This window comes from Anser brachyrhynchus (genome assembly GCF_964034855.1).
Source record: "Anser brachyrhynchus genome assembly, chromosome: 9".
Lineage (NCBI taxonomy): Eukaryota > Metazoa > Chordata > Aves > Anseriformes > Anatidae > Anser > Anser brachyrhynchus.
The window spans coordinates 17,113,601-17,130,675 of NC_137703.1; the positions used below are offsets into that span (position 1 = coordinate 17,113,601).

At 38.9% G+C, this 17,075-nt stretch overlaps 2 protein-coding genes across 11 annotated transcripts in view; one reads left to right on the forward strand and one right to left on the reverse strand.

Moving 5' to 3' along the window:
• PCCB (propionyl-CoA carboxylase subunit beta) overlaps nucleotides 1-1,281 on the forward strand; it is a 29,476-nt gene extending 28,195 nt beyond the window's left edge. For both annotated transcript variants that reach the window (XM_080604153.1, XM_080604154.1), the window contains exon 15: nucleotides 1,009-1,281. In XM_080604153.1, the coding sequence (XP_080460279.1) occupies nucleotides 1,009-1,130 (122 nt within the window). In that variant the 3' untranslated portion in view covers nucleotides 1,131-1,281. The remainder of the gene's footprint in view (nucleotides 1-1,008) is intronic.
• A 2,560-nt stretch (nucleotides 1,282-3,841) lies between these two features.
• Nucleotides 3,842-17,075, reverse strand: part of STAG1 (STAG1 cohesin complex component) — a 185,922-nt gene continuing 172,688 nt past the window's right edge. For 8 of the 9 annotated variants that reach the window (XM_080604104.1, XM_080604103.1, XM_080604102.1 and 5 more), the window contains 6 exons: nucleotides 15,686-15,891; nucleotides 12,189-12,360; nucleotides 9,063-9,173; nucleotides 8,004-8,118; nucleotides 6,225-6,305; nucleotides 3,842-6,131 (listed from right to left, as the gene is read on the reverse strand). In XM_080604104.1, coding sequence (XP_080460230.1) covers nucleotides 6,108-6,131; nucleotides 6,225-6,305; nucleotides 8,004-8,118; nucleotides 9,063-9,173; nucleotides 12,189-12,360; nucleotides 15,686-15,891 — 709 coding nt within the window. In that variant the 3' untranslated portion in view covers nucleotides 3,842-6,107. The remainder of the gene's footprint in view (nucleotides 6,132-6,224; nucleotides 6,306-8,003; nucleotides 8,119-9,062; nucleotides 9,174-12,188; nucleotides 12,361-15,685; nucleotides 15,892-17,075) is intronic. The other variant, XM_080604107.1, reaches the window with a different exon arrangement.

The following is a 17,075-nucleotide window of genomic DNA, read 5'->3' on the forward strand; positions in this document are numbered from 1 at the left end:
GACATTGCATGTAGATAAATTTGTAGCTACTGAGTAAACTTTTTGCTAGAAGGTTATTTAGGCAAGACATACCATAACTTGGGCATGAGAAGGAAAACCACATCTAGACCAAAAACACCTCTGAAAGGCTTCATATGGGAAGAAACTGGTGAGATATGGGGACTGCACTGAAAAGCTTACTTTCAATTTTGTAGGCAATAGAAGCACCATGAAACGCAAGACTGTTAGTTAAAGATTACAGGTGCTTTGACAATTTACTTGATGGTTCTAGATGCAGATCAGTGGCCTTAAGAAAGGGTCACAATCCAGTTCAGTGATGAAGTCCAGGACTCCTTGGGGTGATTTTTCCTGGTTTTCTTTTAAAAGGATTTTTACGTCTAGCTTCAAAGCATTAACTGTGCTCTGGAAGGCAGTTCTGTAGAATCTGTAGTCACTTCTACATGTTTCCAGTTATGCTGGCTTACTCTATTGTTTTTGTACTACATTTAATTATCGTAAATAGCGCCACAGAGCTGGGATGTCTCAATCCAAGCTCTTTTCCACCATAGCTAATATCTACGGTATCACTCCCTCTGGTTCTGTAGTAGACTGTTACTGCTGTTTGAGCCAGAAAAAAAATAGACTGCTGCACATGCAAAGTTAAGGGATTCTTCTTCTAATCAGCAATTCTGAACCTTTAAGTCAGACTAATTAATAGTGAATTCGTGGAGATGGTATGCCTGAAACTGCAGTAACAGGAGCAGTACTTAGTAAAACCTCCTCCTCCTAAAATTTTTTGGCTTGCTAACTTTTGCTTTTTTTTAAACAAACAAACAGACAACTGCTTTTAATTTTATAACTTGGAGTATTTCCTCTTTAAGCTATTTTTAAATTCTTAAGTTAATTTGTTAACTTGTGAACTGTTTATTCAAATATCATTTTGATTTTGAAAATTTACATCACAACCTATATATAGAAGGTTGACAGGCAGCCTCTTCATGGTTGGCTGTTGTTTCTTTGTTTTTACAGGGTTTGTTGATGATATCATCCAGCCTTCAACCACCCGCACGCGCATCTGCCGTGACCTTGATGTGCTGGCTAGTAAAACACAGTCCAGTCCCTGGAAGAAACATGCTAATATCCCACTGTGAGTGTAAGGAGGGACTTGGCCATGCTGGAAGACATGGCAGTATTCCGAATACAAATACTTTATGTTTATGTGGCTTTCTACTTTGCAATAGAAGTATTTTACTTTGATTTTGCTAATAATCATCAATAAATTATAGTACGTACCTCATTTAATTTGGGATCTTACTGGTTCATCTTTGTAAACCATTTTTTTGTAGGTTAATAATCAACACAACCTGCAATGCCTGCTGCAGACAAGCTGTTACTAATTGTTTAAGGTTGAATGCTTCTTTGGGCCCTTGAGGTGGCTCAGTCAGGCAGAGCTGCAGTGACCTCTCGCTGCTGAGCCATCAGACATCTGTGCAGTTAAAGCACAGCCCTGGGTCTGCACCCTTGGAATCTGACTACTTGCTGCACCATGGACTGACAGAAGAAATCCTTGGCTTGGATTTTGGTGCACTGGAATCCAAGCTTTGCATATTGCAGGCTAACCTGTTCTGTCTCTCTGTTAGACTTTCCCAAGTCGCAGATTTTACTTGCTGGCTGAAGCAGCGCTGGGTCCCAGGTTGGTATCAAGTTATACCCAAGCTGTGGGGGCATAGGTGGTATAGAGAAGATGGAGCCAGATTCCCCTTGAAGGACACGAGACAATTTGCCCAAGTTGAAAAAAAGGGACATTCCAATGGGGGACACAATTTTTTTTCCCCTCAGCAGGGGGTTAAGGTAGAAACCTCCAGAGGTGCCTTCCAGCCTATTTTTCTCCTATGATTATTTGCCAGACTTGCAAGGAACCACTCCAGTAGTTGTTACTGTGGCTGTGCTCAGTCTGCACATTAGGAGCTGCATTGTAACTACAGCCCCAGAAGCTAGTAACGGCTACTATGTTTAGCGCTACTGCAAACACATGCCAATCATGTGAAGTCCCTGTAATGACATCTGTTGTGAGCAACCTCAGTAATTAACAGTACAATGTTATAAGGTAGAGAATTACTACACCTGTACATCATAGCTGCTCCTGTTCACTCCCCAAGCGTGTGAAATGGAAGAAAGCGATAAGATGGCAACTTTCCAGGGAGCATCTCTTCCCAGGTAGGTGCAGGCTGGTGTCCTGCTGACTTCAGCCATGGAGCTTGCAGACCATACTCACAAAAAAAAAATAATCTGAAAAGACAGTACAGAAGGACTGTTTCAAGTATGATCCCAGCTTTGTAATAACTAGAGGCGATGTATTCAGGTTACGGCTATACTGTCCTGGCGGCAAACACACCAAAGCTGCATGAATGTACCTGGTTGTACCTCAGCACTGCCTGCTCCTAGGGCCCTGGGAAACAGACAGCGTGCTGCAACAATAAGGCAAGGTAAGCTGAAATGTAAATACGGGGGTGTGTCCTTGCAATGAACTGAGTTCTTGAATTGTGAGAAATGGTTTAATCTAGAGTTTGTAAGAGTTAATCAAGAAGGAATAATAGGATTTTTTTCAAAGCTAATCAGTAGCTAAGAGAGTGGCTGTCCCAAGTTTAGAGGCAAAAGTCAAGTCAGCAAAATGATATGCACGTAGTTTTTTTCAGTCTGACCAGAGTCAGGAGACACTAAATGAGAACCCCCAACTGTTATGTCACAAAGGAAAAAGCGTAACCAACCGTTCTTGTTTCCTAACCTTTGTTATGTAGACCTCATCCTTTCTTCTACCCCTTGCCAGCACAACAATTTGGCTTGTATATCCTGTTGATTTCCAAGCACTCAGTTGCTCTACCTGCACAGTGCTTTAGAAACACACTGGAAAGCTGATCTGGCCACGCTATCCAATTTTCTCTTGAATTCCAATCCCCTGCAGAAACAAAAAATATAAAAATCCTTTCAACAAACAGAAGTCCTTAACTTAGAAGCACGACAAGCGACTTACTGTGTTCCATTTTGCGTCAGGAGTTAAGCATAACTTAGAAGCAGTCAGAGAGTCAGTGTTCAGGCTGTGTCTCAGTAGACCCAGAATGCAGTTCAGACCGTGAATCCTTCTGAAAAGAGAGTACTGTCTTTTCCTTGAATCCCCCATTCCTCACCTGCTGGATCTTGTTACTTTCTCTGTCTCAGATGATTTTTCCTTGGGAGGCATGCCAGATGACAAGTAAGTCACTTTTCTTTAGCACTACAAAGATGAAATCATTCATGGGTTGGACAAAAATAGCACCTCTTTCTCTGAGACATGGGAATAACAAAAAGCATTTAATTTAGTGAACCTGCAAATTTTCCTTTAGCCCAGTTGATGATTAGCCCTTCCAGGCCTTTACCATGTCTATTTCTTTCTACGTGGTCCAGATCACTTGAGACGTACATGACAGGAGAGAAATTTTTCTCAAACTTTGTGACATTTTGAACAATTAGAAGCTTTATAGTGTGGCAAAGACAGAGAACACTCAAACTTTTCAACAATGCAACTCTCCCAAATTGTGTGATGAGCTACCAAATTTGCAGCACTCCCACAATACAACCCCCAAGATCAACCAAAAACCAAATATATACCGCAGTGGAGAAAAAATTAAAAAGAACAAACAGGGTTTTCCTTTTCTCTAAGGCTGATTGGCTAAGGTAGGTGTAAGAAATTTGGTTGTGAAGCCTGTATTACATGAGAACTACCTTCCAGTATTTCATCTGGCTAATAAATGGGATGACAGGATGTGATGGCCCAAACCAGTATTTAAAAAGTTGTAGTGAACAGGGTGCTCATCATACTCATGATTTTGAATAGTTTATTAAATGAAAGGTGAAGCATCAGTTTTAAATTGTACAAAAGGAAAAAAAAACCTCATATTGTAAATGTACAATTTACAGAATTACTAGCAAAACCAATCAAGGAGACACTCAAAATACAAAAAACCTATTGACTGCAAACTGAACTGGAAACCCATTGCAGGTACCGTGATAATAAATGTTTGTTATACAGTATTCTACAATGTTAAATTAGGACTCAGTTTTCCACACAGAGGACTGTGAAGCACAAGGTTCGTCTGAGACTATGACTCAAACCGGGCAGCATTTATTATGCTACTATGCTCACAGAGTTATCGTGATGTTAATTTAATGCAGCCATTCCTACCCACCCCTATTACCTTTGGGATGGACAGAAGAGAAAGGGAGGTAATGTTATTTTATTAAGTTCCAGCCACGTCTCATGTTTTATACATTACCCAACCAATGTCAGAGGAATGGCTGAATTAGCTAGTCAAACATTTTTGGCAACATATTTTTCTGTCTGAGAACTGCACGTGTTGTAAAAAAAACAAACCTCAGCTTTGTGAAATGCTGGTTTGTTTTTAGATTCTTTTCCCTCCCAGCAAGTAAGCACTGGGTATTGACGTTGTTTTGTTTTTAAATAAGCTTGTAAAATAAAAAAAGCTCCATGATTATTTTGCTGTTGCTGCAAAAAAAAAAAAAAAAAAGCACCTCTAAAACTGCTGTGCTCCAAGTGGGTCAATCTGCTTTGTATCTCAAATGCTAATATTAGAATGCAGAAAGGAAGATTAACATTTTGGGGCTGATTCTTAGAGATACTAGAGTCAGTGCAAGTTGTGGATGGCCAGCACCTCTGATATCAGGCCAGTTTTAACTAAGTAGCAGCTACTAGGCAGAGTCATAAAATCGAAGCATAACGAAATTCCAAATTATTGAAGACATTGAAAAATCTCTTATTACAATGAATTAGCTGAGAATGTTTTGGGTTTTTGTGTTTTTTTTTGACTTTTTTACTTTTTTGAAAAATCGTATTTTTTTCAAATAATTACTCTTAATATGCACAGTTAACACTGAAAATGTAGCTGTATTCCATTGTAAGCTTAAGAACTTCACCATCTAAGCACAAATTTCTATGCAGCACATACAGTACTTCTAACTGGCAAAATTAATTTACAAAAATAGCGCAAAAGGGTATTTACGGCATGGAAAGTAGACTTTTTTATGGTACAGTTAAAATTGCTTTTAGTATGCTAAAGTGATTCCTTTTCCCCACCCTTGAATTATTGTTTTGCTTTGTTTTGTTTTTTAAATAGGAAAGTTGCTGTTTATGTACCTTGGACTGGCAGGGCTTGAAGTAGGTAGTAAAAACAGCAAAGTGATTACTTGAGAACCATTTGTGTGTTTTACTGAGAATACTTTATTTGCTGGTATAAGTTGCTAAAAATGCACAGAGCAAGTACCAATAGAAAATTTACTGTTTTTGTGTCCCCATGTGCTATATAAAATGAATGTTACACAGCATCTGTTGGAAAAGTGGCTTCATGGACATCTCTTACTTTATGTCCCATTATAAATAAAAATAAATCTTCTCAAGAGTATAAAATCTGGGTTTATCATATCAGAATCTGAAATTTTTTGGCAGAGATGCACGTCATTAGAATTCTAACCTCTTCTATAAGAGTGTTCTTCTCAATGCCTATGAGAGGACATAAGCGTACCATAATGTTAATCAAATCCAGTGTGTTCAAAAACACTTTTCTGTAGCCAGAATGACCTGCTTATAGCATCATTGCTAGTCAATGGCTGATAGGCATAGGTTTAATAAAAATGGCTAGCTTTTAAAACATAAAAAGGCAAATGTTAAAACTGTTTTAAATTGTACAGCAGAAAAATAAAGGTAAAAAGTTCTGTTTTCACTCAATGTTGTTTTCAGAAAACATGTAGAACAGTGTTTATTTTGACAGCTGTCTTAACAATTTAAAACTTCCTCCTCATCCAGAAAAAAAAATCTGTATTAGGACAGTCAAGAACAGGGATACAAATGATTTTTTAGGTCAGCCTTTCTGAGGTGACTGGATTGGCCAACATTCCTTTGTGTCATTAGGAAGTTCCTCTTCTTTCTGTCACTACAAAAAGGGATTGACCTTAATCATTTGGTTAAAAATCAAACCGTATCACATCAAAAATGTGGTTTTCATACAAGCTATCACAGTATATAGGCCTCTAGCTCTAAACAATAGAGTTCCAAATTTGTAAAATGTCTTCAGCAGACTTCAGAACATAGGCATTCCAAATCCCTAGAAAAATGATTTAAAAGACAGTAATTAATTAAGTGCAACAGTTATCATAAAAGAACCTCAGATAAACAGCAAGTACTAGTAAAGTCTTACTGAATCATCCTCAATGATAGCTGCGGAGTCAAAGAAGTCTGGCCTCAGTTCAGCCCGTTCTCGTCGGTTTCTTGAAGGTGGCTAAGGAGGTGAGTCAGACATTTTAGTACATGAGATCAGTTAACTGACTATAAAGGACTCCTGTGGCTCTACAGCTAACAGGCACTAACATCTTTACCTGTTCCTTTAAAAAATAGCTATGCATGGATTTCCATAAAAGCTCAGATACAAATATAGGCTCCGACACATGAGCGTACTTCTTAAATTCACATTTTAGGTAAGGAATGGACTAAAAGCTTATGGCCACTAAAAGCTTATGGCCCTTGCTGACTTAACCGTGTTCTTGTGTTAAGACTGTGCCAGACTGCATAGAAACTGTCTGCTTTATGCTTTTACATTTATGATGAAATTCCAGCTCTGACATGGTCAGAAAGTGGATTTTTTTAAACAGTACTTATGATGTTAGAATATTTCTGAGGACTGACCTGTGTTGTCCTGCCATAGAAATGTTAAGAATAAATGTGACCTACGCTGGCTTGAACAATTCCTTCATTTCCTTTCCATGGATTGCCACTTAAAGGCAATCTTTACTTACTTGATAATAATTTGAATGCTAGTAATAATCTCAGCAACTGAATTATTGCCTACATTTTCTTTCCAAGACATTATAGCCTAGTCCTAAAATAACCTACGCCTTATAATTTGGATATTAAAGGAGAAATATGAAAGCATAAAAGCCAGTGAAGTGTATAATGCAAACTGATCCTCCTTCCCATTTTACAAGAAAAGTATTCATTCAGCAGAGAGAGGCTAGTAAGGTTATGGTCTTTACAAACACAATCCTGCCTGTAGTCAGTCACATTACCACGAAAAGAGCCAAAGTTACAATCTGATGATGCCACCTAGTTAGGAGCAATACCAGTAGCGTAAGGTACTCCCTCAGTGCCTATCCACTACAGCTTTCTCTCCCTTCTGCTGTGTCAGCATAACTCTGTGTGGCTGTGAACTGGATGACACCATGATTAAGGATCCCCTATCCACCCCACCTCCCAGAAAACAAACGAACTAGAGGACAGAAACAACTCTGTGACCACAGTGAGGTTTCATAAAGACCTATGTCAGCAAGAGAGTTAATGATGCCTGTGACAATGGCATAGGGAAGGAAACACCACCCAGGATATCTTTGGATTATAAATTTCTAAACTCTTCATAATGTCAAGCAACAGCCTGAGTCAAAAGCTGTTACTGGATTTTGGACCATCCCTTTGCACTCCATGATGCTGAGCAGGCAGCTTCGTGTGATGTTCAATCAGATGGGGTGCGCTGGTCTCACCTCTTTTCCCCACCAGCACTCCCTCTGCCCTTTAGTGGATCTAGCACTTGGCGGACTGCAGAGCAAGTCAGCTCAGCTCTTTCGTTAGCACTCACCTGAGAGGTGTGATCTGCACTGATATAACTGATACGCTATAATTCACAACCGAATTCTCATAGGGTGACAAGCTAAAGGTGAATGAGAGTGCTTCAGGCAGTTGCTACTGCCTGAATCTAGAACATCAGGAAGAGTGCTAAGCATTGCTTCTTGTATTTCTACGAAAAAACATCAATTGGGCCTGAATCTGCAGTTTTAGGTTCCATGGAATATTCAGATAATTTTCACTTTTTAATGCTCAGATAACAAGAAATAAGGCTCAAATTTTGGACATTTTTGTTTACACTTAAAAATGCCTTTTAAATTATCTTTTAACCACCTTAAACTTGCTATTAATAAGATTTACTGACCAGATCAATGACCATTGTGTCCTCAAATTCCTCATTCATATCCTCTAGCTGACCTCGTGAAGACATCATTACATCTTCAAAGATGGGCTCAGCGTCATCTTCCATTAGACCTCGTCTGATTAAATAAAGAGAAAGAAAAAGTCATTTTCAAGCATATAAATTTCCCAACCATGAACTTTCTCATTAAGAACAAGGCTCAAATCCTATCCCTTAATATCTTCACATAAAATCTTACATTAAGAATCAAGCCAGCATATTTTCTTAATATTAGCCTGAAGAAAATCTTATGTAAAAACAAACCTAGCACTTGCAGAGGCTAAAGCAGGAAGTCCAGTGTAGTATCATTATAAACACTAATTACAACTGTCCTTAACAAGAAAAAGGCAATAACGTCACTGTGTTTGCTTGCCCTTTTACAAAAAGGAGTTAACGCTGTTTGTCAATATCACTGGTAAATGCCTGGGAATCCACCACTGAATCCCAAACCAGTTTTTAATGCCATAAGGATTTGATCTTGCAAGAGACTCTGTCCCTCATCCTGAAAAGCACTGACGTGCTGGAAGACTTGATTAGATCAGCACCAGAGCATGGAGCACTTTGCACAACAGAACGCTTCAGCATTCGCCCATGTGTGTCCCAGTGGGACGCCTTGGTAAAAGATGATGTAGATAAAAGAAGCTTAAACAGGTTCACGTGAAGACTGGACAACAACTTAGAAGAAAAATTCACTGCAAATTACTTAATAGACATGACAGTGCTTCATGGAAACTGCCTCAAAATAGTTGAAGGCTGGCAGAGAATTATGAAAGATTGTTCCACACATTTGCCCTGTTCACTAGGCACCTGCTCACAGCCATGGTTAGAGGAAGAACACCGGGCTAGAGGGGCCATATGGCCCTGTATCCATCGCAACATGACAAAGCTGTTACTCTGCCTTTATTAAGAAGAGTTAAATGTCACAGAAATTACGAGCAACAACCCAGAAAAGGTAACATTTAAATGCAACTTTGTCATCTAAAATGATTCTGATCTGGAGATGAATGTGCTCTGAACACTTACACTGCATGCCTTACACCAGTTCTCCCTTTCATGTAGTTCATTCCTGTCCTGTCCTTTCGATTTAAATCTTCTAGCTTCTGTTGGCCCAACCAAGATATCTGCATCTGGGGACTAACAAACATAAAGCAGCATTATGACTGAGAACACTAACAATTTTGAGTTGGCTATGTTTAGACAATATCTCCTCAAGTTTTGTGTCTGGGTATGTTTTAGATTAAGATATTTAAATCACATCCATCATTGTACAAGTCTTCCGGATTCCCTTCTGCAATTTGTCTCCTCCCACTGCATGTGCACAAAAAAATCCATTAATTGTTGTAATAAAAACAGCTACATAAAATGCTAACATTACTCATCCGTTAATGTGGCATGCACCTGAAATGGGAGCGCTTCTAAAATTCATTAAATCCTACTTCACTGCCTCAGATCAGGCAAAATATGAGTCAGAATAGATCCAAATTAATAACTGACACGCATTTTAAGACAAAAATGTCACACAAAGTGAAAAACAAATTGCTTTTAAGTATTTAGCCCCCATCAACTTTAGCATCTAGTAACTTACCCACATGTAAATGCTGAAAGACTGTACTTAACACCAACTCAACCCAGCAGTAGACAGCAATATATTTGGTGTGTTTTGTGTGTTGCAGCACAAAGAGACAGTAGGAAAATAAGTGCAGCTGTTCAAGAGCAACACCAATTTTTAATTACGTAATCTCAGACTGCAGTAAGCACATTTTTGACCCTCATTTTTCATAGAATCATAAAATCATTTAGGCTGGAAAAGACATTCATGATCACATTGAGTTCAACCATCATTTTAAAAGCGGCATTAGATGCCTATATACAGGTTAAGTGTAACTAATTTTAAGTGATTTTTCCTAGAGAATGCACAGGATCCCTGGGCTCAGTTTACAAGGGTCATCATGATCCAGCTATAAGGTATCTTGGGACTCATGTGAGACAGCATGTTAAGTGGGAAGCTAAGGTGACCTGTAGGATGTGTGGGGAAAACAAACTAAAGCCAGGCTGAAAGGAAACACTTCCTCCCCATTTTTTTAGTTCACACTGTCAACTTGCAAGTGGAATCCAGCTCTTTGAAAAAAACAGAGGAGAGTGATGCTCAATAGTACTCTGCTTGCAGCATTCATCTGAGATAGGAGAAACAGGGGTTCAAGCCCCAAGTGAAAAGTGTGGCTCAGCGTCCGCCCAGAAATAAGGTTCTCCCACATCTTAGGGCAGTTCCTGCTCATCAGGCTCAGAAGGGTAAAACACAGTGAGTGAGTGGAAGCTGTCCCACTTTCCCCAACTGATTAAATATTCACAGAGAGAGATTTAGCTTAGTGTGCAGCACACCAAGGTTAGATTAGAGGGGGTCAGGAAAAAGGCTCTCACTTCACCAATTTTTTTTTTGTTTTTACTGCAGATTAGAAAAAAGGAGAAATTGAGAGCCACAAAGTCTTCCTTATAACCTAGAAGTTACGGCAACATCTGGGGAGGCAAATCCTTGGCTGCAGGAAGGCAAGCAAGAGACATGAACCCAGATTACACGTGCCGTAGGAGTAAGGTGAAAAGATACTATGGGTCTGACTTAACAGGGGTTCTTCCTCAGCTGTGCTTTCTTTGTGGTCAGCTGGAGTTTTCTGCCAGACTGAACTGTAGAGGTGAGAAAATAAAATCCATGCCCCCACTTGCCTTGCACTCACACCTTTATGTGCCAACCCTTGTTCCTTCCAGGGAGCACCAGCTGGGAAAACTTGAGCCCATGTCCTTCGCACAGGACCACGCAAGTCCCTGCTGCAGCGTGAAGCAGCCCAGAAATCCTTCCACCCTACCTCACTCCGTCTTGTGGTGGTCACACGGTTAGTATGGGGAAAGAAAGGTGGCTCAACTCATTTATGGAAACAACAAATAAGTGCTCCAAAAATAAAGAGTTATTTGTAGCCAGCTGAGCTGTAAGTATCTCTTGTGGTGAGCACTGACTCACGGATCATATCAGGGCTTCATCTGTTGTGCTGCTGCTGCCTGCGCACGTTGCACACACAGCTAAGGGAGAACAGGCTGTGCCTTTGAGAGGACATTTCTTTAGATGTTGCTCAGATTTTACGAGCACCTATGGCCACAAGCTTTAAAGCTTGTATGTACAACAGGGTGGTATATGTACACCACTGACATTTGAGACCGGAGAATATTTAACGTTCCCAAGGCATAATGACCATTGTTAATAATTATTTCTATTAAAAAAATTCTGTGATTAGAGAATGCAGGATGAAGCAGTACAACTTAGGATACAGCAGGGTGAGTGCACATTTGGGAAGAACTGGGAAGCTGGCAAATACGTATCAAGAAAAACATGGTGGACAGAAGTTAGAGGAAAACCATGGCCAGGTTATTATACACTACATTGGTAGAAACCTGACTTATCTGGCCAGCATAATACCGCTCTTTTATACAGATAAACCAGATCAGTAAAGTTAGCTATAAAAGTTATAAAAATAGTCTCCAAACCAGTTACTACTTTTATCTTTAAATTAATAGAATTAGCAATAATAGCATTCTCTGAAGTCGTCTTTGTTCTTAAATGAACTACTGACAGATAACCATCACCATTTTTCCCCTCTAAATGGATTTAAATGGAGTTGACTGACAAAAATGTATACATGATTTAGGGCAAAATAAAACTGCCTGCAAAATTGCCCAGAAATGGAAATGACTAATTCAGCAGCTAGAATTGGACTGAAGGGTTAATTTACAAGAAATCAGTTAAGATGTCTGGAGAACCTTAACCGTACAAGGGCAGAAGGAAAGAAAAGAGAAAATCTAACAGGTCTTTAAAGAAACAGTTCAATCCAGCCTGGGGCCACAAACACTACAAAGATTTAACCATAATCAAGTGGATATGGTCTGAGATAGTTTTAACATAAATAATTTCTACCCTGATTTCATTACAACATATTTTTCCTGGGAATTTAAAATAATAAAAGTATCGTTAAGCTATAGCCAAGACCTTTCCAGCTGTTTTTGCAAATAAACAGTGTCTATGGAACCACAGATTATCTGTATAAGTAACAGGCAACTCCTTTGCCTGGCTGTCACTCTGTTTGGTAGGGATGTTCCAACACTTACTTGTGTAAAAAATCTTGTTCAGATCCCTGCTCTGACTCGTGCTCCTGGATCTGCTCTCCCATTTGTCTAGTGTTCTCTCTCAAGACAGTTGAGGTGAGCTGTGGTGCTTGCAGTGTCCCTGGAGTATGTATGTTTTCATTCCTGTTCAGCCATGAGCCTTCTAGACTCTCATCTAGGAAAGAAACGTTTAAAATTACTGATCCATTTGTGATAATAAGCAGTGCAGTATTACTGCCTTTAGCATCCCTCCAGCAAACTCACTGAACCTTACGTTAGTAATTAAAGCCTTCCATCTACTGACACACTTCAATACAGTTCATTTTAGTGTCAACACCTTTTGCAAATTTATGTTTTCAATAGTTTAGTATCTATTGAAATAGCGTGCCTTTAAGAGATCAACTGGATAAATACTCAAAATGATAAATTTTGTGTTATTTTAAGGAAGGATTACTACTAGTTATTCTCAGGAATAATAACTATTCAAAGTAGAAATATTTAACAAAACAAAACAAAAAACATTGCAAACAAATATTGCATTCCAGCACTGCCTAAACTGTCAGGTGTCTTGCACACATTTAACAGAGATAATTCCCAAGTATTGAGCTGGTAATTTAAATATAAGACCATGAATCTCATATGCATAAAGCAAATGACATAGTGAAACACTAAAATGAGGGTGGAGGATAAAACACCAAATCTGGTCAGCATAGACGGTTAGAAAACTCAGTAAGAACCATTTCAGTGAAGTACAGAGGGGACATTTAAAATAAGGAGTGGTCTGGCTGGTGTGAACTCTGAACTATGATTTCAGATAGTATATTTAGAGTTTAGAGCAGATGGGAGAAATGGAAGTGGGAAGGTGACTGAAGGTGTAAATGGGATGCTGTGCTCATATTGAGAAGGGAGCAAACAAGAGGGGAGAGTGGGGGGCTTGAGGAGGAGAGGAGCACTTGAGAGAGCAGACAAGTGTGTAGGCAAGAGACATGCAGAAGTTGCTGGAGCAAGTGAAAGACAAGATTACAGGAGAGGAAAAGACAAGATCACAGATTTACTAACAGGAAGAAATATGTAGTGAGAAAGCAGGTGGGGATCTCAACGGATCTTTTCATTTTTTTCTATACCTTTTACTACCCTTTAGGCTTAAAAGTTGTCTAAAAGTTGCCTATTTGTCCTTGAATTTACATTTCATAACGCTATTTTTTAAAAATCCTATTCATGTTTCACTTTCTTAAGGCATTGTGAAGAAATGTCAGAACTGTCTAATACAGGGAGCAGATTGACTTTCAGTAACAACAGGGAACGTTCTCCAACCTGGATAGTCTGCTGAACCCAAGACACTGGATTTAGGTGAAAGGAACCAGGGGTTCTAGCTCTGGTTCTTTGATACTACGATAGTTTCTGCAGTGACCATATCTCTGCTTTAGTTCCTTTAGAATGGATTTTTTTTTCTTTTTAATCTTAGCAGGATTCAAAGAGAGGTCCACATTTGTGATTTTAATGCCAAATAAAAATTAAAGGTAGGACTTTTGGAAGGGTTATAAAAATATGTAAAGAAAAAATAAAACAAAGACCCGTGTACATGCTGTGTACAGACCATTAAGTAATTTGTAGGCATCCAGCTGTTCATAAGACTGGTTCTTCATAGCTCAAGTTCTACAGACCAGCAAACAGTAAATACCTATTTCTAAGAAGAGGATTACATCTCTGATTATTTCATGAGCTCATTGTTTGTACACACAAAATAAACCCCTTGCATCCTCCCTGAACCTATATGCTGAGGTTGTACAGAAAAGCTTTTATGAGTAATAAAGGTCTGCATAGAGATCTGTGAATTTAAGGTCTATTAGGTTTCACACAGAAGAATGGAGAAGGGAATCACTTCCTAAGTGGTGTTCTTCAAAACATGTTATTCTTAAATGTCATACTGTAACCCAGAACTGTATTTACAGTGCTCAGAGGACATGCACATATCCCACCCACATGAGCACTCCAGGAGAGGCAGTGTTTATCTGTCTTCTCTCTGGCCACCAATTACTAATGGGGGAATTTCAGGTTACTATAGTGAACAGTGACACTGGAACATTGTCTAAGGTAAGATAAAACCTTGCTGTCTTCTGACAACACAGTGCTGATAAGATGTAAGCAGACCCTCATATACTCTGTAGATGTCAGAATCCTGTCAGACCCACAAAAAGTCTTGGCATAGTCTCATTGGAAACTGCTGTACATTCAGATTTTTCAGGAACTGAACAAACAGCTGAATAACCATGGATTTGGGCCTCCATTATTTTAAGTCAGTGATGTTGGTGAAAAATTCAGGACCACAGCTGTTGCAAGGAAAGGTGATAGTCAAAAGGAAAGCGTTGCAAATAAACTCTCCTACTGATCACTGAAAGAAGAGGGCACGAAAAGAGGTGGAGCAAACAATGTCATAAAGCCTAAGCCTAAGACTTGCCTTATAGGGAAGCAAGGATATTACTACACTTTCCAGGAAAAATAAGGATATCGGTAGAATAATGAAAATAATAACACGAAGAAAGAAAAAATCTTCAGCAGTTGAATTCTGTGAAAAATATGGCAACCTGCAGGAAGCAAAATGACGTTTGAAGCAAGCAGTGCTTTATTTACCTGCAGTGCTTTATTTACCTAGACTCCAGGTTGGCTGTTAGAAACTGAAAGACATATCTCATGTACTGCTCAGCATAAGCTGTAGGGGAGAGAATGGACCTGATTGTAGGAGTGCACACAGACCAACTTTTGAAGTCTGGAGTATTTTGGTAAATGGCTGTATATTCAGGAGAATTGGCTTTAGATTCTTCACTGAGGGGTTACTACAGTAGATTCCAACCTTGGAAAAATCTCTGAAGTTTAAAGATCCCACTTACACCTACTCTACTGAAACAGTAAACATATATTCACATAAATGTGCACTACATCCTGCGATTTCATGCAGACTAACCAGGAACAGATGCAATCTTGTAAAAAAATTGGATATCATAGCCAAATTCCTGATTAACACTCCTCAAGTCACAGAAAGAGTAAATACAAACACTGTGTATTGATATCATTTTGAACAAAAACATGCATCTTTTTAGCATACTCCAATGGTCCTACAAAAATAGTGATCTGTATCTGAATTTCTGCCTTGGCCTTGCTCTAACACCCTATTAACAGCTGCTCCAGGCTGAAACACAGGTAGAAAAAACAAGAATCTGTGAGTAGAAAAAACAAGAATCCATGACTGAGAAAGGTGTAGAACAGGTAGCTCTACAATCACCTCCTGTTTCCAACTTCAATAAAAGCTTTCAGTAGATCTCAATCAGCAAATCTTAGTGTGGACAAGCAGGAATAAGGACTTGTGATGGCATTTCTCATAAGGAAGTGTTTAAGCTTGCAGAACAAGTGTCTTGTTATTTCTACGTACAAAGTATAAGGAAAGCTGTAATGTATGTACAAAATGAGAAATACCTCAAGTAGGCAATATAAACCATACAAACCTTCTACTCTCTTTTTGTGTAGCGGTGGTCGCCCTTTCTTATTTCTCACTGAAGAGGCTTTGCTGCTGCTGCTTCCACTGTTAACAGACATTCTGTCATCTTCGCCACCCGTAACTAGTGAGTTTCTATAGGAAATCAGTGGAAGCCATACATCTTCTCTTCTTTCCATCATCTGTTCTGTCAGAAACTTCTCTAAGTAGGAGTGACTGAAAATAGAAGACAATGAGTGCAGAGGCTCAGCATGTTGCTTTCCCTGTAATTAATCTGCAAGGCCTCTTCATATTGTTGACAACTTAACAGAAATCCCACATGGTGTTTCCTTATTTTAATTTAATAACATACGTTGATAAGGCACTGTACCTTTAACTGATTAAGAATTCACGTAATTCCCTCAAAACAAAGGAACATAGTTAATTGTGTACAGGTTACTCAGATAAACAATACAAAACGTTCTCTCCCTGACATCTTCCTCCCACATTTGTCTGCAATCATTCACAGCATGCTTTACTTGAATTCCTTCTCTGTTTTGCACAGCAAGGAAGCCACTTCTATATATTGCTACTGTGTCAGCAGACAGACTGAATTAGAACCACTATTGTGAAGACTTTTAGATTCTTTTGCATCTTGTAACAGGAAACAAATGGTTTCCTTAAATGCAAGCAGTTATTTTTCATTTAAAATATTGAAGATCTGTTCCTTTGCTATGGAGAAGTCCAAAACACTGATTAATTTATCAGAGGAACCAAACAACTTTATTTTTGTATATGGCCTGGAGGGCATTTGAATTGCTTTCTTTTTTCAACAATCGTTTAGTTAAGATGGTCCATAAAATGAGCAAGCAAATCCACATAAAATGATTCTAATGAGTTTCAAGCTACAGAACCAAGCATTCAGAAGTTAGGCAACTGAACTCAAGGTACTTCAACATTACTTCTGTCTTTTCAACAAATATATGACAATGTACGCCTTGATCACAATCTCATTCAACACCACATTGCCAGGTTATCATCACTTGAGTGTCAAACCCACAAATTCAGTAAGGAAATAAATTCTTCATCCCCCTTTTGCTCTGTTAAGCTCATGGCAGGCTCAAACTTCTTGCACAGTCTAGGTGAAAGAATAGGACAAGGAGCCACACTATATATGCCTGGGTAACAAACACATCCATTTTTTTAAATGGGATTTTGTTTTGATTCGGTGAATAGGATCACTTTACTCAAGAAACTGACATTTTTCTGTCTGTTTTATTCAATATTGTGACTGCTTGCCCTTTTCATGTATACAGCCAGTAATATCCAAACCTTGGAATGAATAGGAAATTCTTGGTTTATTTGCTCTCTCTCTCACAGTACTGAACAGCACAACATGTGAGTGCCTCCTGATTTCACAG